The sequence below is a fragment of the Molossus molossus genome, unplaced genomic scaffold (assembly GCF_014108415.1).
Source record: "Molossus molossus isolate mMolMol1 unplaced genomic scaffold, mMolMol1.p scaffold_m16_p_9, whole genome shotgun sequence".
NCBI lineage: Eukaryota > Metazoa > Chordata > Mammalia > Chiroptera > Molossidae > Molossus > Molossus molossus.
In genome coordinates, this window is record NW_023425403.1 from 58,742,443 (window position 1) to 58,767,478 (window position 25,036).

Sequence of the window (25,036 nt, forward strand, 5' to 3'; positions counted from 1 at the left end):
AGAGGAACCTCAGGAAACAGGAAGGTAATCATGAAGAGGATAGACCTTGAGAAAGGGATCCTGTAAAGTTGTTTATGAAATTCTGGGCATCCTTTATCTTTTCAGGAAAAGCTCTGACTCTAAAAAGCATGTCAATGACGTTGAGAACTGCCCACACCCCAAACTGGCCACAGGGGTGGTGTTCATGCAAGGTAGACCCTAGTAGTGCTGCAAGACCTGACTGACTTGAGAACCACAGACCACAGACAATGAGTTGGAACTTGGAGCCTGGGACCTAACAGATCAACAACCTGCCACAAATATGAACATTTTCCAGAGGAGAAAGATATAAATCTACACATTTAAGAAGCTCCAAGAACCCATTCCACACTCAGAAGTATCATACTCATTTGAAAATTAAAGACAGTGAGAAATCTTAAAAGTAGCAAGAGAATACATTATCTGCAGAGGAACAATGACCTGAGTGACTGAGAATTGTTATTGGGGACTATGCAGGCCAGAAGATAAGAAAGTAAACAGTTTCGAGTTGCTGAAAGAAAAGAACTGTCAGAATTTCATGTCCAGTAAAAAAAAAAAACCAGGAAAGGTGAAATAAAACATTTTAAGATGAAGGAAAACTCAACTTGTTGCCAGCAGACCTCCTCTAAAAGAATTGCTGACGGAAGTTCTTCAGACATGAAGAAAATGACATGAGAAGAAAACTTGGAACATCAGAAATAAAGGAAGAAAAATAGACACGTAAAATATCTGGGTAAATATAATAAACTAATTTCCTCTTGAGTCTCAAAAAAATATTTCAGTATAGTAAAAACCACAATAGATAATTTAAAATAGAATTCTAGAAAATATTTAAATAACTAAAAAAGGGGGTAGGAAAGGAGAAATTATAAAACAGAGGTAGCAAACAGAAAACAAATAATAAAAGCTAGACCTAAAACCAAACATGCTAGTCATTAAATATAAAAACACCAATTAAAAAACAAAGATTTTTCAGAATGACTTTTAAAAACATCATGCAATTATATGTTGACTGCAAGAGTCTCACTTCAAATACAATAATATAGCCCTGGCTGGTTTGGCTCAGTGGTTAGAGCGTCGGCCTGTGGTCCAGAGAGACCCGGGTTCGGTTCCCGCTAAGGGCATGTACCTTGGTTGCAGTTTGTCCCAGGCCCTGGTTGGATTGTGTGGGTGGCAGCCATTCAATGTGTCCCTTTCATGTCGATGTTTCTCTCTCTCTCTCTCTCTCTCTCTCTCTCTCTCTCTCTCTCACCCCTCCCTCCCACTCTATCTGAACAAAAAATGGAAAAATGTCCTCGGGTAAGGATAAAAAAAGAAAAAAATACAAATAATATAAATAGGTAAAGAGTAAAACAATAGAAAAGATATGCCATGCAAATACTAATTGGAAGAAAAATGGAATGACTATATTAATATCAGACAGTAGATTTCAGAGCAAAAATTATTATTACAGATAAAAAGGCACATAGCATAAAAATAAGAGTCAACTCACAGGGAAGACATAATAATACTAAATAAATGTATATATACCTAATAGCAGAGAATTTAAAATAAAGCAAAAACTGTCTTACCTGAAAGAATAAATTGAAAATTCCTAACTAACATTATAAACTTCAGCACTGATCTCTCAGTAATTGATAGAAACTTAACATGGATATAAACTAACTAAAGAATAGCACCAACCAAATGGATTCTAATTTACACTTATATAACAATCTACCCAACACTAGTTGAATACATATTCTTTTCAATTGTACATGGAATATTTTCCAAGAAAGATCATACCCTAGGTCATTAAAGAAATATTAACAGATGTAAGATTACTGAAATCATACATGGTATGTTCTATGATCATAATGAAATTAAACCAGAAATCAAAAACAGACATATAACAGAAAAATCTACAAACACTTGGAAATTAAACAACACACTTTCAAATAAACCGTGGATCAAAAGAAGTATCAAGAAAAACTAAAATTATTTTGAACTGAATGTAAACAAAAATGTAACTTAACAAAATTTGTGAGATGCAGGTAAATCAGTGCTTAGAGGGAAATTTACATAGCATTCAATCCTTACATTTAAAAGGAATAAAAGTCTCAAATTAATCATCTAAATGTCCACCTGCAGAAACTAGAAAAACAAAAGCAAAAATAAACCCAAACCCAAAATAATGACACGAAAGAATGTAATAAAGATATGAGTTAAAACAAAAAAAATAAAATAAAACAGTCTGGCCAGTGTGGTTCAGTGGATTGAGCATCGTTCCATGGACTGATTCCCGGTCAGGGCACATGCCCAGGTTGCAGGTTGGATTCCCAATAGGGGGCGTGCAGGAGGCAGCTGATGGGTGTTTCTATCTCTCCCTTCCTCTCTCTCTAAAAATCAATAAAAACACATTAAAAATAAATAAAACAATGAAACTGAAAGTAGAAAAAAAAATCAGAGAAACCAAAGCTATTATTTGAAAGATCAAAGATATACTGATAAACTTCTAACAAGTTTTACAAAGAAAAAGGATGCAAATTATCCATATCGAGAAAGAAATAAAAGATGTTCCTATAGACTCCATAGATACAAAGATAATAAGGAAACACTGTAAAAACTGTACACACAAATTCAATAACTCAGAATGGACTAATTCCTTGAAGGGAAAAACTATTAAATTCATCCAAGATGAAATAGAACCTGAACAGTCCTATAATTATTAAACATTGAACTTACAGTTAGAACCTTCCCCAAAAAGAAAATTACAGGCCCATATAATTTCACTGGCAAATGTTACTAAATATTTAAAGAAGAAATAACACCATTTATATATAATCTCTTCCAGAAAATGGAAGAGGAGGGCCAATTTTCCAGCTCATTTTTTGATAAAGGCATTATCTGATACAAAGACAAAAAAAGAAAGCTAAAACTCAATTTTCTTCACTTACAAAAGCACAAACATCGTCAATGAAATATTAGTGAATCAAAACCAGCAATACAGAAAAAAAGAAGAATGCACCATAACCAAGTGAGAATTATCCTGGAAATGTAAGACTGGTACAATCTCTGATTATCAATCTTTGATTATCCAAAATATTAACAACCTAAAGAAGAAACATAACCCTAACAATTGATACAGGAAAAGCATTTGACAAAATTCAACATCCATTCATGATAAAAACTCTCAAGTATAATGCCATGTATATAGAAACCTACAGTTAACATCATACTTAATGGTGAAAGACTAAATGCTTTATCCTTAAGATCAAAAACGGGAAGAATGTCCTTGCTCACCCTCCTATACAACATTTACTGGATGTCCTAGCCAGCGCAGAAAGACAAGGAAAAGCAAAAGGGATGGGGAGGGCTGAATAGGGAAAGAAAGAAATCGAACTGTTCCTATTCACAAACATGATTGTTTATATAGAAAATATTAATAAAACAACAAAAAGTCCTCCTAGAGCTATAAAAGAGAATTTAGAAAAAAAAAAACAGGACCCAAGATCAATACACACACAAAATCAATCACATTGCTATAGATTATGTATGTATAATTAAAGATAAATTTTTTTAATTAAAAAAAAATGTTTGATAATTTAAAATTTACAATGACTCTAAAAAATTAAACACTTAGGTGTAAATCTGACCTAACATGCACATAATCTGTATGCTGAAAACTATAAAATAATAATTTAAAAAATCAGAGACGACCTAAAATAATGGGAAGACATACTATGTTTACAAAATATAAGATTTAGTGCAGTAAACATGACAATTCTTCCCAAACTAATTGATGGATTTAATGTAATTGCAACCAAAATCTCAGGATGTTTTGTAGCTGAATCTCAAATTTATTTGGAAAAACAAAGAAACTAGAATAGCTAAAACAATTTTGAAAAGGAAGCACAAAGTAGAAGGAAGGAATTACACTAACTGATTTTAATACTTAATTTAAAGCTAAATTAATCAAGAGCGAATAGTGTTGGGTAAGGCAGTCACATAGATCAGTGAAACAGAATAGAGTTCAAAAATAGACTCAAAGTATAGTCAATTTTAACAAATTTCAAAATCAATTTAGTAAAATGATAGCCAACTAAATTTTGACAAGTGTCAAGATCATCTAATGAGGAAAAGATAGTCTCTTTAATACATGGAACTGTAACAATTGGATATCTGTGTGCAAAAAAAAAAAAAATGAAGTCGGTCATCTATGTCATGCCATATACAAAAATTAACTCAAAATGAATTAATGTCCTAAATGTAAGAGCTAAAGTTATAACATTCTTGGAGGACATCATAGGAGTCAATGTCCATGACTTTGGATTTGGCAATGGATTCTTCGATATGACATCAAAAGCATGAGCAACAACAGAAGAATAGATAAATTACTTAATAAAATTGGAAAAATGTTGTGCATCAAAGGACAACATCAGAAAAGTAAAAAGACAGCCCTGGCCAGTTTGGCTCAGCAGTTAGGGCGTTGGCAGACCAAAGAGTCGTGGGTTCGATTCTGGTCAAGGACACGTACCTCAATTGCAATTTGATCCCCAACCCTGGTTGGGGTTGTGTGGGAGGCAGCCAATCGATCTCGCTCTCTCTCTCCCTCCCTTCCACTCTATCTGAAAATCAGTGGAAAAATATCTTTGGGTGAGGATTTAAAAAAAAATGGAATGAAGGGATACATTTACAAACCATATATCTGATAAGAGTCTAGTATCCTGAATATATAAAGAACCCTTATAACTAAACAACAAAAAGGCAAACAACCTAATTTAAAATGAGCAAAGGACTTGAATAGATATTTCTCCAAAAATAGGCAAATGGCCAATAAGCCCATGAAAAGATGCTCAACATCATTACTAATTAGGGAAACCAAAACCACAATGAGAGACCACTTCACAGCCAGTAGAATGATTATAATTATAAAAAAATGAAAAATAAAATGTGCTGGTAAAGATGTGGAAAATTGGAACCATCATGTATTGTTGGTGGGAATGAAAAATAGTTCAGCCTCTGTAGAAAATAAGCAGTTCCTTAAAATGTTAGACATAGAGTATCCATAAAATTCAACAATTTCACTCCTAGGCATATCCTCCAAAGAATTGAAAACAAGGACTCAAACAAATAAATGTAAATATATGTTCATAGCAGCACCATTGAAAGTAGCCAAAAAGGTCAAAACAGTCCAAAGGTCCATCAACAAATGCATGGATAAAAAATTATGGTATATGCATTCAATGGAAAGTGTTCAGTCATATGAAGTAATGATACATGTTACCACGTGAATGAATCTTGAAAATATTACGCTAGGTGAAAGAAACCAGACACAAATGACCCCATTGTATGAAATCCAGAATAGGTAAATCCAGAGCCAAAAAGCAGGTTGGTGGTTGCTGGGGGCTCACTGTTGAATGGGCATTGGATTTGGGTGTAATTAAAATGTTTTAGAACAAGATGTAGGTGAGGGTGCACAAAATTGTGAATGTACTAAATGCTACTGAATTGTTCACTCTAAAATGGTGAATTTTAAGTTATGTAAGTTTCATCAATTAAAAACCAATTAATGGTTTGCATATATAAATATAGTATGTAAAATAACAAAACTTTTAGGAAAAAACAGGACAAAATCTAAGTGACCTAGGGTTAATCAAAGAGTTCCAGAACCTGATACCAAAAGCACGTCCAGTAGGAAAAATACTGATAAATGGGACATCATCAAAATGAACACTTTAGCTCTGTGAAAAACTGTAAGAGGGTGAATTTGCATATCAAAGATTCAACAAATGACTTATATCCAGAATATCCAAAGAGCTTCTAAAACTCAACAGAATGAAAATAAACAATTTTTAATTTTTATTTATTTTTTCCTTTATTGATTTTAGAGAGAGAGGAAGTGAGAGGGAGATAGAAACATCAATGAGAGAGAACATAGATTGGCAGCCTCCTGCATACCCCACCCTGGGGATCAGGCCCACAACCTTGGCATCTATCCTGACCAGGAATTGAACTAGTGACCTCTTGGTGCATGGGTCGATGCTCAACCGCTGAGCCACATCGGCTGGATTAAACATTTTTTTTAAATGAGCAAAGAGCCCTGGCCAAGTGGCTCAGTCGGTTGGAGCATCATCGCATACACAAAGAAGGGTTACAGGTTTGACCCCATTGGGGTGCATACGGGGGGTAACTGATCAATGTTTCTCTCTCACATCCATATCTCTTCCTCTCAAATTCATAAACATAATTTCAGGTGAGGATAAAAATAAATGAGCAAAGACTTAATAGGTATTTCAAAACAGAGGATATACCAATGGCCAAAAAAATGCATGAAAAGTTGTTCACCATCATTAACCATTGAAGAAATGCACATTAAAACCATGGTTAAATGACACTACATACTAATTAGAATGACTAACTAAGAAAAACACTGACTATGCCTAACATTGTGAAGCAAGTGACACTCTCACACATGGCCGGTGGAAGTGTCAAATGGTGCAGCCACTCTGAAAACTAGCTGGGCAGTTTCTTTTTGTGTTAAACATGCACTTAACCATACGACCCATCCATTCTAGTACTGAGTATCTACCCTAAACAAAAAGCAAACTTATGTTCACACTAAAACCTGGACATAAATGTTTATTCTCCATTCATAATCACCCCAAACTGAAAACAAGACAAATGTCCTTCAACGGTGAATAAATGAAGTGTGGTACATCTAGACAATGTAATCCCACTCATCAATAAAAAGGAATAAACTATTGATACACACAGCTACTCGGATGAATGTCAAATGCATTATGCTGAGTGAAAGAAGATAATCTCCAAAGTTTGCACACTCTATTGTTCCATTCTTGAAGAGACAAATCTACAGTGATGGGGAGAAGTTCAGTGGTTGGTTGCCAGGGTTGGGGTGGATTATATGTGTGACTACATAGCAAGAGCTTGAGGGAGTTTTTTAGTGTGAGGTAACTCTTCTGTGTGCTGATTTAGATCACGGTTATATGAACCCACACATACATTATAATTTATAGGACTATAAGTCAAAATAAGTCTATTTTACTTTAGGATAACTTAAAAAAAATAAAACATATCAACTGCTTTCAGAATAACAGATATAAAATGCACAGGATCTGAATGCTGGGATTCAAGGTATGATATGATCTTCTTTGTACTTTCCTACATAGACTAAACTGTATATAATAAATTATAATTTATGGTAAATCTGTTTTACATGTAGAAACAAAATACTTTAAAATGGCTACAATCTAGAGGTGTTTAATGTTTCTCAGTAACTTCAGCAAACACTAGCTTAATGATTTTAGTTTTCTTCTCTCCTATCTAATACTATATATTAAGAAAACCAAATGATCCCTTTCCCCCCTTTATCAATAAGAGGGAGGTGACCGAAACTAGACCTTGACTGATACCACCTGACCAAGCACTGTGGTGTCATACCTGTAGCTTATCCCATTTCATCCTCACTGCAACTCTGCGGGTATGGAAACCAAGAACATATCAATCTTTAGAGCTTTTTCTTGGGTATGTAGTATTACACCACATGGATCATATTTTGATCCAAGTTTAAACTGAAGCTTAGATCACCATGTGGGGGGGGATGGATCTATTTTATTTCCTTTCTATTTTAAGTAAGATTTGCAATCCAGCCCACTGTCTCACACCTATCCATTACAGAACTATAATCTCAGGTCTAACCCCGAATGGACCTGCTTTTAATGGTTGGATATGTGTGTTATTAATCTGTTTATCTTGTAACTATCCAGTTCTTGAAAAGTAGCAAACCCTCCGTATTCACACAACGCATGGAGCAGTGGCTGGATGGATGTTGGCTGTCTGAACGGACAGCTGAAAGGGAGGGGGAAGGGAGAGGAAGGGAGGGCTCCTCTTTCTTTGTAGTAATTCCTGTAAATTAGGCCCAGCCTACCACTCTTGTTTGGAAGAACTGCAAACTAAATAGGATCTAAGGTATGCAAGACTTAGACATTTATTAGTGGCTTGTGCAGTAACTTTTCTTTTAATGTTTCTGTGGCAATACTAGCGACAAATTAATAAAAGCTTAATTTTTATACAAATAGTTTTATTACAAATTTGAAATTTTTAAGAAATACACATTTAAAGAAATTACATAAAAGGCCTTAGTAGTCTTAAAAACGTTTTGGAGACTTTTAGTGAAATGTCATTTCAGGCAGAGTGGTCCGATTCTGCACTCCTGCAATCCATCCGTTCCCCTGCTGAAGTCTGAACACAGCTCGTGGAAAACCAAGGAAGCCGCCTGAACGTGCTTACATGTAAAAATACTGATACTCTGACTCAACGGAGCTGTTTTTCACACCAGGTTGCAGAATGAGGAATACTAATCAAATGAAGGCCTTTTAAGGTGGTTGCTTTTGAAGTCAAGTCATTCAGTTTGTGATTAGTGTTTAAAACCCTGAATATATTTAATACAGAATAAAAACAACAAGCTCAAAGTACATGTTTCACCATAATAGACACCATATTCATGAACCTGGGTTTGGTTTTGGCAATACACAATTTTTGGTTTGGAGGTGAACAATGAGAACTGGTGTTTCACATTCAATACCCTGGTGGTTAAAAATCTATGTTAAGGACAAGACAGTTTTTTCAAGAGTCTATGTAAGCTTTATTTTAACAGTGGAACGGAAACTAAAAACTTGACCTGCCTAACTGCTGACATCTATATAAATTACTAAAATATATATATATATTTAATTTCTGCCTACTTTTGGACCATCTTAATTCCACAGGATATTCGTGATTTCTGCGAAAGCAGCTGCATAGTACCACACATAGCAGAAAGACCTCAATTTATATTTGGGGATTGAAAGATATGGCCGCTGAGCCTGTAATTCCATTTGGAGGTTCGAAACACCGTTTTCACATGACTATTATTTGTACAGACCAAGGGACCTGAATTTTGAAACAGCTAGACAGTGACATAAACAAACATTTCATCTGGGGGTGAAAAATGAATCTATTATCATACAAGAATGAAAACGGGCGTTCAAACAGTATGGAAGGCACCGCACACCTCCTAGCACCCTTTGGTTTTCTGATGGAGTTCTCATTTTACACATCAGTGCACTGGATTGTAGAACAGACTTATATTTTTATTTCGTCAAAAGTGCCATTTGGCATGTCACTACTGACAGCTCATTGATGTCTCTGTTTCTCCTTCAGCAAGTAGAGGCCAATGAAGCAGGGTGTGTTAGTTACGCAGATTCCTATAAGGCACTTTACGGTTTTCATACTGGACAGTGAGGTACACAGGATATATTTCTAGGGTTCGTTGCTGTTAAAAAAAAAGGAAGGGGAAGAGGAGGGAGTAGCACCATGTTGTGACGTTAGCGGAGAGCTGGGCTTCATTATGTTCTTCTCATACAGACTTGGCAGCGGCTGACATGCGTGCGCAGCTCCCCAGCCTTCAAGGTGGACGGTGTGGGCTTCCTAAAATGCAAAGAGCAACCAGCGTCACATCACTGCTTGTCAGAAAGGCAGGCGAGTTCCTCAGCCCTCCCACCTGCTCGGAGATCTCCAAGGGGTCAGATGGGGATGGGCTCCAACCCCATGACAAACAGCCACCATTACTCGGCCTGACTCTCAGCGGGCACCATGCTGGGGGCATGACATGGCCTTTGGAACTCGTGGAGGGATGGAAGTTATCACCTGCATTCCCCTCCCTGGGCCCTGCGGTCAGTGATGTTCCCAGGAGCACACAGAGTGACGGCACAGCTAAGGTCACCCCACGTCCGTTTGGCTCCAAAGTCTCCCCACTCCCCACTGCATCACCCTGCCTCCTTGAACTATAACTTAACTTTGTCTTCTCAACCCGATTATAAACTCCTCCAGGGGAAAAAAAGATCGTTCTTCCCAGCAGTACTTCACACATCGTAAGTTCTCATTACATATTTACAGAATGATATAATGAGCAACAAATCTGGAAAAATTAACTAGACCTCAAAATACTTTTACAACTTTTGAAGGATTTATATGCAGGTGGCCTGACTGAAGGCCAAAGGAAAGGGAGGACATTCCATGCCCCAGATGTTTTCTTGATCCAAAAAAATTCGACCTTACTTTGACTACCAGAAAGGTAAAGACTGAACTAAAATTGACAGACAATCAAATTTCACTAAAATTGAAGGAATCCTATAAGAGTACTCTGCCCTAAAATTAAGGCTGCTTAATTTTAGCAACTTTTCATGAAAATCAGTGCCCCCAAATTAATTAAAGTTAATGGGATATTACCTAATTTTATTAAGAAAGCATTTTAGTTCATTGTACCAGGATCAGGTTAAAAAAATACACCCATTTTTACCTATTTACCCTGTAACACAAAGCTCCGGGAGCTGACACACGCATTAAGTGCCCATTCGAGCAGCTACTGTTTAAAGTCGATCTGTAAAGCTGATGTCAAGTTCTCAGCTGCCTAAAATGTCTCCTGCAAGCCACCAATCAGGCAGCAGGTAAGTTTTTGATGCTTAAAGAAGTATAAGCGGCACGTGCGTAGCTTTGCCTTTTATGACCTCAGCTACAAAGAAATGGGGTCATAGCAGAGTTCCACAAAATTGTCTCCAAAAAGGTAAAGACAGAAAGTCTTATCTCCAGGGGTGAGAAGTATTTATTTCGGGAATGAACAGTAAGTAACTGTTTAGGATCCATTGGCCTCCTACATCTGCTCCAGCAGGGGCTGCAGCTGGTACTAAATAAAGGCTAGGGGACTCATTATGTGCCCTTGTCCATTAGGGACCAGGCTGGGCTCCAAATTCACTTCAACAAGTTCAGCAGCCTCTGGGACAGTCATTTGAAAGGTAAAAATTTGGAAACAGAAAGAAAGGCCTTCTCTTTTTTTTTCTCTTGGTACGTGCCCCTAGCGGAAACCGAACCCGGGACTCTCTGGTCCGCAGGCCGACGCTCCAACCGCTGAGCCAAACCGGCCAGGGTGAAAGGCCTTCCCTTTTAATTTCAGAGGCATTTGTATGGAATTTATTTTTATTTGCACATGTCTAAAAAACAAAATCGTGTTAAGCCATTCAGAACTAACACAACACATGAAATTCTGCCTTATAAATGCAATGAAAGGAACGCTACTCACTTTCCTCTCTCAGAGTGTTAAAGATACGGTATTTTAACATGCTCTTTGTAGATTTTAATTGCTTTAATTACATTTGAGTGGATTCACCTAGAAAAATGAAAAAAATGACCTTTGTTCTTTCATGGTTCTTCAGTCAATGGAAGAATGAAGCCTGTCCCCTAAGCTCTGCTTTTGAAAATTGTCTTGGTTATCTGCCCATGTAGAACAGAATCAAATATTCATTACTACATGTGGACGAAGCATTCCTAATTATTGCTTTATAACCATCGTTGAGGCTTTGCGCTAGAAGGTATATGGATCACGGATGATTGAAAACAAAGACCACGAAGAGGTGAGGGTCCTGCGAGAGAGGGTCAGCCCGACTTACTTGAACATCTCGCTTCTCTCTATGGTGGCAAGCCAAAAGCTGTAAGCGTTTGCATAGTAATTACAAGTCCCACGGCCGTGGCACTCGATGAATGGCGCACTTCTAAACTCTTCCAGACAGGACCCGGGAGATGCAAGGGCTTGGCCAGAACCTTCCGCACCAGCGCTGGTGTGCTGCGGAACAAAGGAACCGGTGTCAGCAATTCCCCCTCACAGACAGGAGAGGGAGTCACTGTTTCCACGGAGGAGCCAGCGCTCTGCCTCCTGCAGTCACCCCAGCGCACACTCCACAGCACCGGGTATCAGTCAACCACTCCTCGCAAAACAGGAGAAGCCGGCCCAGCTTCATCAGAATGTAAAGAAATGCTGTTCTCGCTGTCTTATTTTTGAAATACTGAAACCTCTTCCAACTGGGGACATGAGACAACAGCCAAAATGTGCAAATGATGCTATAACCCACTGATGTGAAATCAGATTTTCTAAACAAAATTATATAGGATAATCAAAATCCTATATTTGCTAGATTATATACTATATATCCTTTTATAAGGTAAAGAAAAATACCCTTTTTTTTTAAAGAGGAAATTTAACAGAAAAAGAGAAACAAATAACTACTATGCAACTGTTCAATTGCATTTTGGTGTAATGGCTTACAGTGGTGCTGTGGAAAGTATTTGTGTAGGGTCATTTACTGTGAGTTATTCTAGTATAACCTGATCTTACAAGTTCAGAGCTTTCATATACTCAATCAATACTTTAGATTGAGGCAATAAAATAAAATAAGAAACTACAATGGGAGCTCAAACAGGTTCATGTTTCCTGTTTGAGTGGGTTTTTCCGGGGAAGGGGACAGCCAGGGTGTCTGGCACCTGGGGCAGCGGGGTGAGAGGGCAGTCTCACCCCACGAAGGCGTGGACACAGCTCCCAGGCCTAAGCGGAGGCAGCACGCTGTTAGCCATGTTCTGCTGCTCTCCTGCTGACTCAAGCGCCTGCTTCCAGGCCTGCATGTTTCAGTCAATGTGTACCTCCCGCATGCGCATTCTCCTCCTCTTCCATCTCACTCTAGGAAATGCCATCACATCCTCCCAGCTACCCAGTCCCACAGCAGCCACTCCCAAGGCAAGAGGAGGGCTCTGGCTGGGCACGGAACCACTGCGGTCCCCAGAGGAGCCGGCCAGGCCCGGCTCCTGGGGATTCGATGGAAGCCAGGCCCAAGCAGCACGGTCCACATAACTGAGAGGGTGGTAACATCAGGGGAGAGAGGAGGTAGGGGTGTTAGTGGGTGGCTCCTCCAGGGAAATATGGAGTCTCCCAAAATGCTCACCATCACAAAGGAATAGCCGATCCAGAGCGAGGACCACCCGTTGGGGCAGGGCGGGATCTGAATGGTCTGGCTGTGCACGGCCATCACCATGGCCGGCGCCTCGCACACCGCGCACCTGGAAGGCACCAGAACAAAGATCCTCAGCACAGCCGAAGGGACGGCCCAGGATGAAGCCGTTGCTCATTCACTCCTTTTCCCCTGATATGCAGTCAATATCCTCACTCAGCCTTTCTGATTCAATTATACGTTTATCAAATGGACAACATGCCCACTGCTTGGATCCCTCTCATTGGTTTTAGGAGCTTACCTCTGTATTAAAATAGAAAATTCAAAAATACATTCAGCACATGTGATTTAACTATCTGCTTTGTCAAAGGACGAAAATGGGAAGGCCAAGTTGTAACAGTGGCATCTCCCAGAAGGGCTGGGGTGACAAGGACCTTGTTTTGTCTTCCGTGTTTTCCAGTTTTTCAACAATGAGCATGTATTCTGGCAAACACAATTGATGCTTGGTGAAATCCTACTGCTACCATTTCCAGACTCCAGCAATTTGTTTTAAGCTAGGAGTCATCTAAGATATAAGAAATGATGTAGTGACTTAGAATAGCCAAGACAAATATACACCTGAGGCTGGATGTCAACATGAGCCTCCTTCGGGGAACCTGTTCCAGCCTGGAGCTGACACACCAGCAACAAGACCCTGCCCTGGGCCCAGGCTGTCGTCAGGACCACTGAAGCTGGAGTAAGTCCCAAAGAATCCTCCCCAGGACCAACACTTCCCAAGCCTGGCTGCCTCTCACACAGTCGCCCAAGAATAAATTAAAACTACCCACAATGTTCTGACTCAGATCCGTTCAACTAAGGGAACCCTTTGATGGCGAGATAATGTTTTGTAAAAAAAAAAAAAAATTAAACACCGGCAGGAAAATAATTATATTCAAGTCACAAAATGAACAGAGTGTTAACAGCGCTGATAAATGACTATAAATGATGTTAATAATTACACCTAGTTATGCTGGAACATTTGCATGAAAATGGATGAGGAGTGGGAAGAGGGCCTAAATTAGTCATTCGATTTTCCGTGGACTTGGGTGTATGTGTATGGTGTGTGCAATTTTCTATTTTCTTCACACAAATGCAGATGGATTAAAAGGCTTGGTTAAATGACAGTTACTGAAATTGGCCTTATACATCTGCCACCATCTGCCTGCCAGACACAGAAACCAGAAATACAGCATGAAGGAAAGGCTCTCTCTGGGCTCGGGGGATTCAAGTGGCTAGAGAAGTTGGTCCCGACCCTGTCAGCTGGCTGATTAGGAAACACAGAACCACAGAGTTAATGAGCTATACGGTCCCTTAAAATTCATAGTCTAATTCCCCGTATAATTTATAAAGAAACTGAGGTCGCAGTTAGTTGTGTCAAAGCCAGAACTAGAACTCAGTTTTCTTGCAGTGGTCTTTCTACTACAACAATGAAACAACTACAACAATGAAACAATCTGTAGTTTGTGATGATTTTTGCCCTTAGAAAGCCAGAAAGTACTTGGAGCCCTCAGAAGAAGCATGTAAGTCCTGAGAAGTCATTGGGAACCTAAGTTAGGTAACCATGGAAACCTGCTTCTGAAGACACCAGGCAAAATGGGCAGCATTATTACAAAAAGAAATGTGAGATATATATGGCTTTAAGGATGTGACTTGTAAGTTCCCTTCATGCTGAGTTTCCACGGGTCAGTTCACAGAAAGATGTAAAAAGCCTGAAACGTACGATACTGGGACATTTAAATGACTCATGTCTATAGAACCAGAGGTTTCTGACGGAAATTAATGGGTCGACAGAGAAAAGCAAATCTAAGACACAGACTTCAAAAGACCTGTTTTGGGGAATATTCCAAATGCATGCCAGAGCCCCTCTGTTCTACACCAAATCAAGGTCAAATGTCAATTTTATCAAGAAGGTAAATAGAAAACAAAACATGAAAAATTATTTTCTACCTGTTATCCAAAGGAAGCTAAACAAAAACACAAAGGTGGTTAGTTTTCCTTCTCACACATTCAGCATGGTTCTGCGCAAGAAAGTCTCACAACAGAACAGTCACCAGCCCCTCACTGACATTTATAAAGCATTATCTACATTTTGAAAGTGCCACTCTTTTCAAGGGTAATGCATGATTTTTCCCATTTAAGACTCATAAAATAAGTTTTCTTACAGCTGAAAAGAAAAATCAAAGGAAGTTGTTTGGAGATACTTTAATGTAAGGAGCCAACACTCACTTCCTGCCCCCTTTTCCCTCTGACTGCAAGACGCTTCTTAGCCAACCTGCTGCATCTTTCTTCATATTCAACAGCTGCTTATTTTTTTAAGGGGAATATGAGAAAGTTTAAGTTCTTTCTTTCTTTTTTTTTTATCCTCATCCAAGGACATTTTTCCATTTTTTTGTTCAGATACAGTGGGAGGGAGAGAGAGGAAGAGAGAGAGAAACATCGACGTGAAAGGGACACATGGAGTGGCTGCCTCCTGCACAACCCAACAAGGGCCGGGCACAAACTGCAACTGACAAGCCGACGCTCTAACCCCTGAGCCAACCCAGCTAGCATGCTTAAGTTCCTTCTTACTCTCACTGTCCTAGGGCAAACTTTGTCCTGTCTTGTTATTCTTTTCATCCTTTATTATCTTAGTGGGTAAAAGTAAAATTAGAGAACAGCTTAAACTTATTCATTTGCCACTTTTTTTTATTATGACCAAGTAAAGCTAAGGACCCCAATTTTAATTGGATTAAAGGTAGAAGGCATAGATGTGACAATAGTGTATTTTTCAGGCACAATAATCTCAATCTCTCATCTTACTTCCTCCCAGGCAGACTCTTGGGGACCTGAAAACAGACTCCAGATATTAATTAGTGTGGAAAGCACCTGATTTGGGAAGCCGCTCAAGCCAATGCCTGCATTTGCAGTGGGTACAGTATCACCGAGCACAGTCAAGTCTTGTGGGGAATATGAGAACGATCTGAATGTGTATACATTTTAATGAATACAGTAAATCTGCATAATGTTTTCATGTATGAAGCACAGATATACAGTATGTCTGCAGTATCAGCATTTCACGGGGGCCACCCATCTCCTGCCCATATTTGAGTTCCCGCTCTAAGTGCCACTGACCTGTCCACTTAAAAATGGTTACGGTAGCCCTGGCCGGTTTGGCTCAGTGGTTAGAGCATCAGACTGTGGTCCAGAGAGACCCAGGTTCTGTTCCCACTAAGGGCACGTACCTCGGTTGCAGTTTGTCCCCGGCCCTGGTTGGGTTATGCGGGTGGCAGCCACTCGATGTGTCCCTTTCACGTCAATGTTTCTCTCTATCTCTCTCTGTTCCCCTCTCTCCCTCCCACTCTACCTGAACAAAAAGTGGAAAAGTGTCCTCGGGTGAGGATTTAAAAAAAAAAATGGTTACGATAAATTTAATGTTACGTGTATTTTACTACAATTAAAAATAATTACATGGGGGTGGGGCAATTCAGAAAAAAAAAAAAAAAAGCCATAAAAGGGTCCTTAGGGAGATAATTATTTAAGGGAAAAAAGTTGAAAACACTGTTCTAATGCGTGCTGAGGACTCCGATGACATTGCTTTGCTCACAGGAGGGAAGACAACCACTGCGGTGAGTCACATGAGATACAAATTCTGTTTCAAATCTTGACTATAAATTTTAATCATAAGGAGGAGAAGTGACTTTTATAGCAAATGATTTTTATGGCTGATTTCTATTACAAACCTCTTATATCATAATTAATAAATTGAATGGCAATGAATCGAATGTTTTATGGGAAAATGGAAAAAAACCCAACTCTGTCTAGACTACAAGCAATTTTTCTTCTTCTGTTGTGCATCTGCTTGACTCACCTGCTAATAAACGGTCTGATATTGTCCCCGGCGATGGGTGCCATGGACATGGGCATGGGCTCCGGGGTGGACAGCCAGTAGGAATAGTCATTGCGGGAGGCGAAGTTGCAGACGTTGTTGATGTTGCAGAACAGGAAGGGCATCGTACTGAACTTGCGCAGGCAGCTTCCAGCCGTGCCTGGAGGCGCAGGGAGAGATGACCTCAAGGATTTGCTTTCTAGTTCACTGTCTACCTCTGTAAAATGTCTTTGAGCTAGCTGACAATCAAAGATGTTTATTTAATCTAACCATTAAAAGGGGAGTCAAATTTTTAAAAATTATAAACAGAAGAAAGTCCATATACTAAACAGACTATTATGATTGTAAATGAGCATTAAATTAAATGTAAAGTAATTAAGGCAAAAGAGAAACAATAAAGAATTATGTAGGACATTCAGACTGAATTCTTGAGGGTTTTTAACATGGGGTTCCTTGTACAATGGATAGAAACACAGTGGACAGTGTCTTTAATGACAGTTCTGCCAAAAATGCAGAGATGCCCTTTATATAGCCATTGTTTGCAAGCTCAGTAACAGTTAGAGATATCTAATGCTAAAACATCACCTGGATATCTGGTGGAGGATATCTGGAGGGAACTAAGAAAATGACAACAGACATGAGCTTCCTGCTAATCTAAACTAACAGAAGGGACACAGCTTAGAATATGCAGAAAATTTTTGGACAGAATAACATGGGACTTTTTTTTTTTTTTTTTTTAAGAACCACAGTAAAGCTGCTCTATTTTAAAAATATCAGTGCAAACTTTCAAGTATGCATTTCAGAAATCTAGATCCTACTTGATCATTTGAAGAAGAGATCAAAAGCTTTATTCATTTAAAAATTTTCAAAGATTCAGCCTTTATATTTTCTTGGCTTTCTATTAGTAATGCAGTAGCTGTTCAATTGATGGCTCATTTGGCAAGGATGGAGGGAAACAAGGTTAAGCCCCCTTTTCATTCACGAGGCCTTTGTGGCACCCTGAACTACAGGACAAGAGCTGAAAACAACACCACACCACCGAGGCACTCAACAAGTCTATGTTGGATGAATTAATGCATTTATACATGTCTCACCTAAGTCCTGTCCATGGGCCCTTTCATTGCCCTGCACATAGAGCAAAGAGTACCCGTGGTAAAGAATTTTGGTCCCGGGAGGACACTGTGGATCATCTATTGTTTGACTGTGCCTGGTCACAAGGAAGCCATGATCAACGGACGGAGTGCCTGGGGGACCCATGGATCCTGGCAACCCATCAGGGCCTGGTGGTCCTGGAAACCCTCTTGGACCTGGAAGATAGAAGAGAAATTGGTTTCCCGAGTCACAGACACGTTCCTCTGAAAGGCTTCAAGCAAGACCAGTCAAATACCACAACCCACCTTCTTCTTGCTATCTTATCTTTTCCTTTTTACATACCACCTTAAGATGTTTTATAAGCAAAGCAGACACTCGAAAATTTTAGTCCAATGAATAAATGAAACATGTAAAAAGGAATATATGAATAAGTGGAACAAATGCCATGATTCTATACATGTAACGCATATAGCATTTTGGGGCTCTTCTAAGTAAGAATTATACAATTATTAAAACAACGGCCCGGCTGGTGCGGCTCAGTGGACTGAGCATCACCCCACGGACTGAGAGGTCCCGGTTTGATCCCCAATCAGGGCACATGCCCAGGTTGTAGGTTTGATCCCCGGTGGGGGGTGTGCAGGGGGCAACTGATCGATGTTTCTCTCTCACACCGATGTTTCTATCTCTTTCTCCCTTCTTCTCTCTCTAAAGAATCAATAAAAACATTAAAACAAACAAAACAACCTCCACATCAGCTCCAAGCCTGAGCATGAAAACATGGCAGGAAGAGAGCTCCCACGCAGCGGGCCCTTTCGTCCGCTGGGGTGCCCACGCTATCTGCAGAACTGCTCGCACACCGTCTGCTGGGCTGCGCCTTTTGTTCACTTTCTCGATGCCCCAAGCCTTTAGCATCTTGGCTATTATGGGACCTTTGAGTTGCTGTGTCCTAGGGAAGCAGACCTACTTGATCCCATAGCAGACAGTGGCCTTTCGGTCAACACTGGTATTATCATCTACTTTCCCTTGTCCGTTGCTCAAACAGAATTGCTGTAGCTGCAGCCTGCTTCCTTCACAGAAAACACCCAGGGCCATCACTATTGGCCTTCTTTCAACAACATCTGGAAAACATTGTGCTTTGATCAACGTCTGCCTCCCTACACACAAAAAGCGATGACAACCCCTTAGCTCTTCTATAGGATCCAATTTCTTTTAAGAAACAGACTTCTTTGGAAATCTTTCCAAATAACGTTTTCAACTCCATTTCGCAGGGGTTTTTTTTGCCTGTCTGGGCCTATGGCTTCTAAGCCAAAGATACAGGTAGAGGGTAATCAGGTTGGGAGGCAGCAGCAAACCTACCAGGAGGCCCAGTGGGTCCTGTCTCTCCTTTCTGGCCAGGGGCACCATCAAACCCTGGAATACCTGGTGGTCCCGGTACACCTGCTGATCCTGTCACACCTAAAGGAAGAGAAAAAGAAGTTGGGATCTGGTCCTAGAGAGCAGTAGGCTGTATCTTTTTCTTCCCTTTTGAAATGTCCTCTTCAGCGTTTTGGAAGGCAAGCCTAGGCCTTTGAGTGCAGACACAAGTTTCCCCAGAGAGGCATGACTGCTCCCTGAAAAGCCTCGTACACATTTCCCTGAGGCCCCTGCATCCACAATTCTCCCTGGTGCCTTGCTGTTGTTGTTGCTGTTATTGTTTGGCGGATCAGTTTGAAAAAGGCCGGCTCTGCTGGGGGTCGGGGGGGTACATTTGACACATTTTCATTTCCTCAAATGTTTCCCCCTTGGCCATATTCCAGTGTCTCAAATAAATTTTAGGCAACAGATATAATGATACTGGGTAACTTTTTCTTTACATGTGTACAGTTTAATCTTAGGTAGTTTAAACTTAAATTTTCCTGGACGCCACCTTTCACTTATAAGTGTTTTCATTCTCTTTTATTTGTTACCCACCCCTTACCAATAGCTCTTGAAATCAGAAGTGTTTAGCCCCAACGAGCAGAAAGATTCTAGGTTAGGATGTCTGGGACAGAAATTAGCACAAGTCTCTGCCAGCTGGGTGGAGCTCCCGGGCCAGCCGCCAATCAGCGCCAGTTCCGGCTGCTTCAGATTGATTGCTGCTGCTTCCAGCCCTGATCTCCTAGCTGGGAAGGAGGCGGGGCTCCTTTCACCTGTGTTTCTAGTGAATATAGACGTCTTAGGCTGTATGTTCCTTCTAACTATTCTGTATTTTGTTCTGGCTTTTTTAGGTCCACTCAAAAACTTTATTTGGTTTTGATATACATAAGAGAAAAGTAAGACAATCATATTCATTGAGGTGTTTATATAGTCATTACCCAGAGACACATGGGGGAAGAGGAACATTCTGCCCCATTCCCTCCCCACTCCTTCCTGGCATAGCCTGGTTCATCTTACCTTGCTGCCCTTTGGGGCCTGGAGGTCCCGGAAGCCCTTTCATACCAGCAGGACCCTCAGGACCAGGGAGCCCTGGCTCCCCTTTGATGATATTAAAAGGGCCTGGGGCTCCAGGGGGACCCGGAAGACCTGTGGGAATCAAGGATGCCACTGATTAATTTCATGGTCAACATACAGAGGCAGAAATAGCTTCAGAAGAAGGGCCTAATGTGAAACCCAGTCCACATAGAATGCTTCTCAGATGGAAAGTCATTATCAAAAACACAAGTACTCTGATCCTCATAAGTCATACATGTATCTGCACACTTTTATTATTTCACCTAAAATCCTGAGTCCTCAGCACTGGAACAGACCTTGGGGTCATCAGTGCAAACTGTCCTCTCAGTTCTGGGCTCCCTGACGACCTCTACCCGGCCTCCACTTGAACAGTAGGTGAAGCTCATTCCCTCCCAGATGTCTCTTGTGACTTGGATAGCTCCCATATTTGCAATTAGGAAGATTTTTCTTACCCTATCTGAAATCTGCCTCACTGTACATTATAACCACTGGTCTTAATTTTTAATGATGAATAAACTTAATCCTTCTTCTGCATGACAAGTCTTGAAATACATGCAATAATATAGAGTTTGCAGAGGATTCTGAGGTCGGCCTCAACCTCCTTTCTTCAGCCAAACATTCCCTAATTCTCTCACTCTTTCCACACACATTTCCCAATTTCTTTTCTTTCTTAACATGAAGAACTCCTTACTGTCCAGCCAGAATTTATTCAGCCTCTTTGTGCAAGCTTGATATTATTCCGATTACAACGTCAAGTTGTTGATTTCCAGCCTACCTTCAGAGCCTGACAGATTTCGTGAATCTTAAGTCTGTCATACTCTCTCCCTTGGACTGACCTCAGCCATACATTTAACAAACTCAACTTTCAAAGTAAGTCACTGGTAAAAATGTCTCTGAGATTAGCCAAATATAGCAATCCTGACAAGCTACTAAAGAATGTGGTTGATTAACCGTTTTCTAATGATCTTTGAATCCTTTCACATTGGCAAAACCAAACACCCTAATTCTGTGACTTCAATGGCTTTCAAATTTCCTCAAGTCTGTAAGGCATCTTGTAATATAGCACATTCTCCTACCTTTAGCTCCAGGGAACCCTTGGTCTCCTTGGTCTCCTTTAATTCCCTGAAGGCCAGGAAGACCTTTCTGACCTAGAAGAAAGCAGAACACTGTCTTTATAAAGAATTCCAAAAGATATACAAGTATGTGTGTGCGTGCACACATATACACATGTGTATATGTATGTGTATATTTCCCAATATAGGTTTGTGGAAGAAAAGAGCATTACTTTCAGTCAACTATGTAAAACTTTTGATGAAACTCTTCTTTCTCAAACCCAAAAGTCATATTTTCAAATATGCAACAAACTGCAAAATGGTCACATGCAATGGAGAGGCACATGATACTGTTTTTGGTCACTATCTACTTCACACATGTTGCCAAAGAGACCACCAAACACCTGCAGGCTGGGAACTTGTTTCACTGACATTTCACTCATATCTATCTGATTCAGCAGTAAAAATCACTGTGCCTGGAAGCTGGTAGGCACACTCTACATGTTTGCTTAATACCTTAATAAATTAATGAATGGGCAAAATCCATGACTTCTTATTGATATGCAAATAATTGAGATGCAAATGATCAACTGATTCTTAGTAAGAAAATCAGAACGTTTTTATACAGCCATTCATAGGATTATGCAAATTGGGCTGCCACACAGAAAGAGCATTTTTAATTCAAAGAGAATAAGACCTTGTTCTAGAATTATACTGGTTCTATCAATATTAAAGTGCCAGTGGCTAGGAAGCTCTGGTAACAGGTAAATGTGTCTTCAGGCAGCATCACCTTTGCTGTCTTACCTTGAAAACCTGGAACTCCTGGAGGTCCCATATCACCCTTAGCACCTGTGACTCCTGGGGAGCCACCAATCCCCTAGACACACAAAGAGAACAGCAGTTGGGAATCATTCAGGAGATGAACAATAAGTCTCTCATCAGGAAGCTAGGACAGCCCCTCAATGTTCTGCAAAGTATTTTTGTGGGTAAACGGTGTCTTGTAGTGTCTTGAACGATGTAAAAAGAATGATGAAACCTCTGAGTGTGTCTAAACAAGGTAACTGAATCAACTTGCTTCACTCACTGTGTCCCCTCTTCTTGTCCACCTGTGTGCAAAGATCCCAGAGCAGGCGCAAGTCTCACGTTCTGCTGTCCCCACCCCACATCACAATGCCGTGAACAGAGTTGGGACTCCCTAAACATTTATGGAAACACATCAATCTACCAACACCAAACTACCTTTCCGGAAAACTTCCCTCTACACACTCAAGTAAAGTGATTATTCTTTAGAATTAACTTCATATCTGATCAGAAAAGTGATTTTAAATATGCAAAGATGATAAAATATACTAAAGAAAAATTATTTTTCTTTATAATATGGCCATATTTGTGCATTTTGAAAATATCATGCCATGTTCTAGCTAACTCAATAGAGTTCTTATCTCTAGTTCCTTTCTCAATATATATAAAATTGTATTGCTTCTTGCCATGGCCGGTTGCTAAGTGGTTAGAGCACTGGTCTGCAGACTGAAGGGTTTCAGGTTCCAGGTTCCATTCCTGGTCAAGGGCATGTACTTTGGTTGCAGGTTCTATCCCTGGCCCCAGTCTGGGTTGTGAGGGAAGCAACCAGTCGATGTCTCTCACATTGATGTTTCTTTCTCTCTTTCTCTCTCTCCTTCCTTCCCTCCCTCTCTTCCACTCTATCTAAAAAAATCAATGGAAAAATATCTTCAGGTGAGAATTAACAATAAATAAATGAATAAATAAATAAATACACAGTATCATTTCTTACATATATTTGTTTCTTTGCTTTAATTGATTTTAAAAGGTGCCATAATCAAAATAACATGCTCAAATATATACAATTGACCCCTGAACAATGCAGGGGTTAGGGGCGCTGACCCCTGTACCGTGGAAACTTTGTGTATAACTTTTGACTCTCCCAAAACTTAACTGCAGGCATCCTCAGTATCCATGGGGAATTGGTTCCAGGACCCCCTGTGGACACCAAAATCTGAGGCTGCTCAAGTTCCTTACATAAAAGGGCCTCGTAGAACAAGGCATACTGTCGACCCTCCACATCTGTGAATTCCTAACTGCAGAATGAAAATACTGTTTTTGATCTGTAGTTGGTTGAATCTGAGGATGCAAAACCTAGGGACACAGGGGGCTAACTGTATATTTATTGAGAAAAATCCACATATAAGTGGACCTGTGTCATTCAAACCCATGATGTTCAAGGGTCAACTATATATAGGCCTCTGTGTATATGTATACACATATCTCACACACACACACACACACACACACACACACACACACATTTATACATAAGTATATAGAGAGACTAGGAATGGGGAATATATTTCTTTTACTAAGGCTTGCTTTTTGCATAAAGTTTGTAAGTAGATTTTTATACCCATGCATTGAACGATGTTTTCAAGTAGTATAACATTTCCATTTAATAGTTATTCTAAAACCAGATTGTAAAAAATGTTTAATAGTTGCCTACTGTGGTGCCAATAAAGATGGTTGATGACTGGCAAGAGAAAAGGAACTGATTCAGAGGGGATCTGGGAGTGTAACACATGTGTACACACACACACACACACACACACATTATTTGTTATCCTTTTCAAGAACAAGACCTACAATTGGACAACTTACAGGCATGCCTTGGTATCCTGGGTCTCCCTTGGGTCCCGGAGCACCAGGAGTCCCTGGCCAGCCTGGGTTTCCTCTGTCACCTTTCAGGCCATCAAGCCCAGGGAGCCCTGGAGGCCCCATTGGTCCCGGAAGCCCTAATGGGAAACAGAAAAGTCACACATGTGAGGTGAGAGGGTGATTTTATGTATGAGTGTCATTAACTCATGGCTGTTACCACTGCCACCTAATTGTTGCCAACTGTATATATAACACCACCGTATCTACCGTCACTCAGCTGTCCCCAACTATAATCAGTAACACAAGATCAGGCTGCGTGAGCCCTGAAGAAATCAAGGCATCCTAGAAAGAAGAATGTGATCTACTCAGTGGGCAAAAAATTTTGACATAACCATGGCCATCTCGTCCAAGTGCCCCAGGCTGCTGTGCTGTAAGAGACTCCTTGGCCATGATTGGGGTGGGGGGCATGCCAGAATGTCTCCTGGTTTAAAACCACCACCACAGGTGCCATTTGTGCTCCAGTCCTTTTCCATAGTGTCCTTTCTCTCTCCCTAATTCCTTGTCACATAGACTGAATTCCTTGACAGAAAGGACGCAAGAAAAGCACTGACCCAGTGGAGACCAAAATACAAAAGGTCCAATGTCTTGAACAGTTTCAAGTTGAAATAAATGCTGCAAACTTCTAAATAAAAACTCAATGGAGAATTTATGTATTTAAAACTCTTATACACTTGTGCATATTTGTAACTTCTGTTTCTGTCCCAGCTCTGCCCCTGGTTAGGCACCCTTACCTGGCGTGCCAGGTACACCCTGCGGGCCCCGGTCTCCTTTGGGCCCCTCCACAGCGTGGCCCGGGGCTCCAGGCGATCCTGGCTGTCCTTGTGGCCCTGGAGGACCCATGAATCCTTTCTCTCCTTTGGATCCAGGAATTCCTGGGCTCCCAGCTAATCCTGGGAAACCCACATCACCCTTTGAACCTAAACAATGAGAACAGGTTGAGATCATGAAAAAGGCAGGAAAAAAGA

General features: G+C 40.3%; 1 protein-coding gene across 1 annotated transcript in view; it reads right to left on the minus strand.

The window, feature by feature from the left end:
* Nucleotides 1–8,092: 8,092 nt before the first annotated feature.
* The window catches only part of COL4A1 (collagen type IV alpha 1 chain), a 146,140-nt gene continuing 129,196 nt past the window's right edge, over nt 8,093–25,036 (minus strand). Inside the window, exons 42-52 of the mRNA XM_036250137.1 lie at nt 24,803–24,988; nt 24,015–24,148; nt 22,152–22,224; nt 21,372–21,443; nt 20,239–20,367; nt 19,183–19,281; nt 17,829–18,041; nt 16,717–16,894; nt 12,825–12,939; nt 11,502–11,674; nt 8,093–9,486 (exon numbers count right to left, since the gene is read on the minus strand). Coding sequence (XP_036106030.1) covers nt 9,405–9,486; nt 11,502–11,674; nt 12,825–12,939; nt 16,717–16,894; nt 17,829–18,041; nt 19,183–19,281; nt 20,239–20,367; nt 21,372–21,443; nt 22,152–22,224; nt 24,015–24,148; nt 24,803–24,988 — 1,454 coding nt within the window. The 3' untranslated portion in view covers nt 8,093–9,404. The remainder of the gene's footprint in view (nt 9,487–11,501; nt 11,675–12,824; nt 12,940–16,716; nt 16,895–17,828; nt 18,042–19,182; nt 19,282–20,238; nt 20,368–21,371; nt 21,444–22,151; nt 22,225–24,014; nt 24,149–24,802; nt 24,989–25,036) is intronic.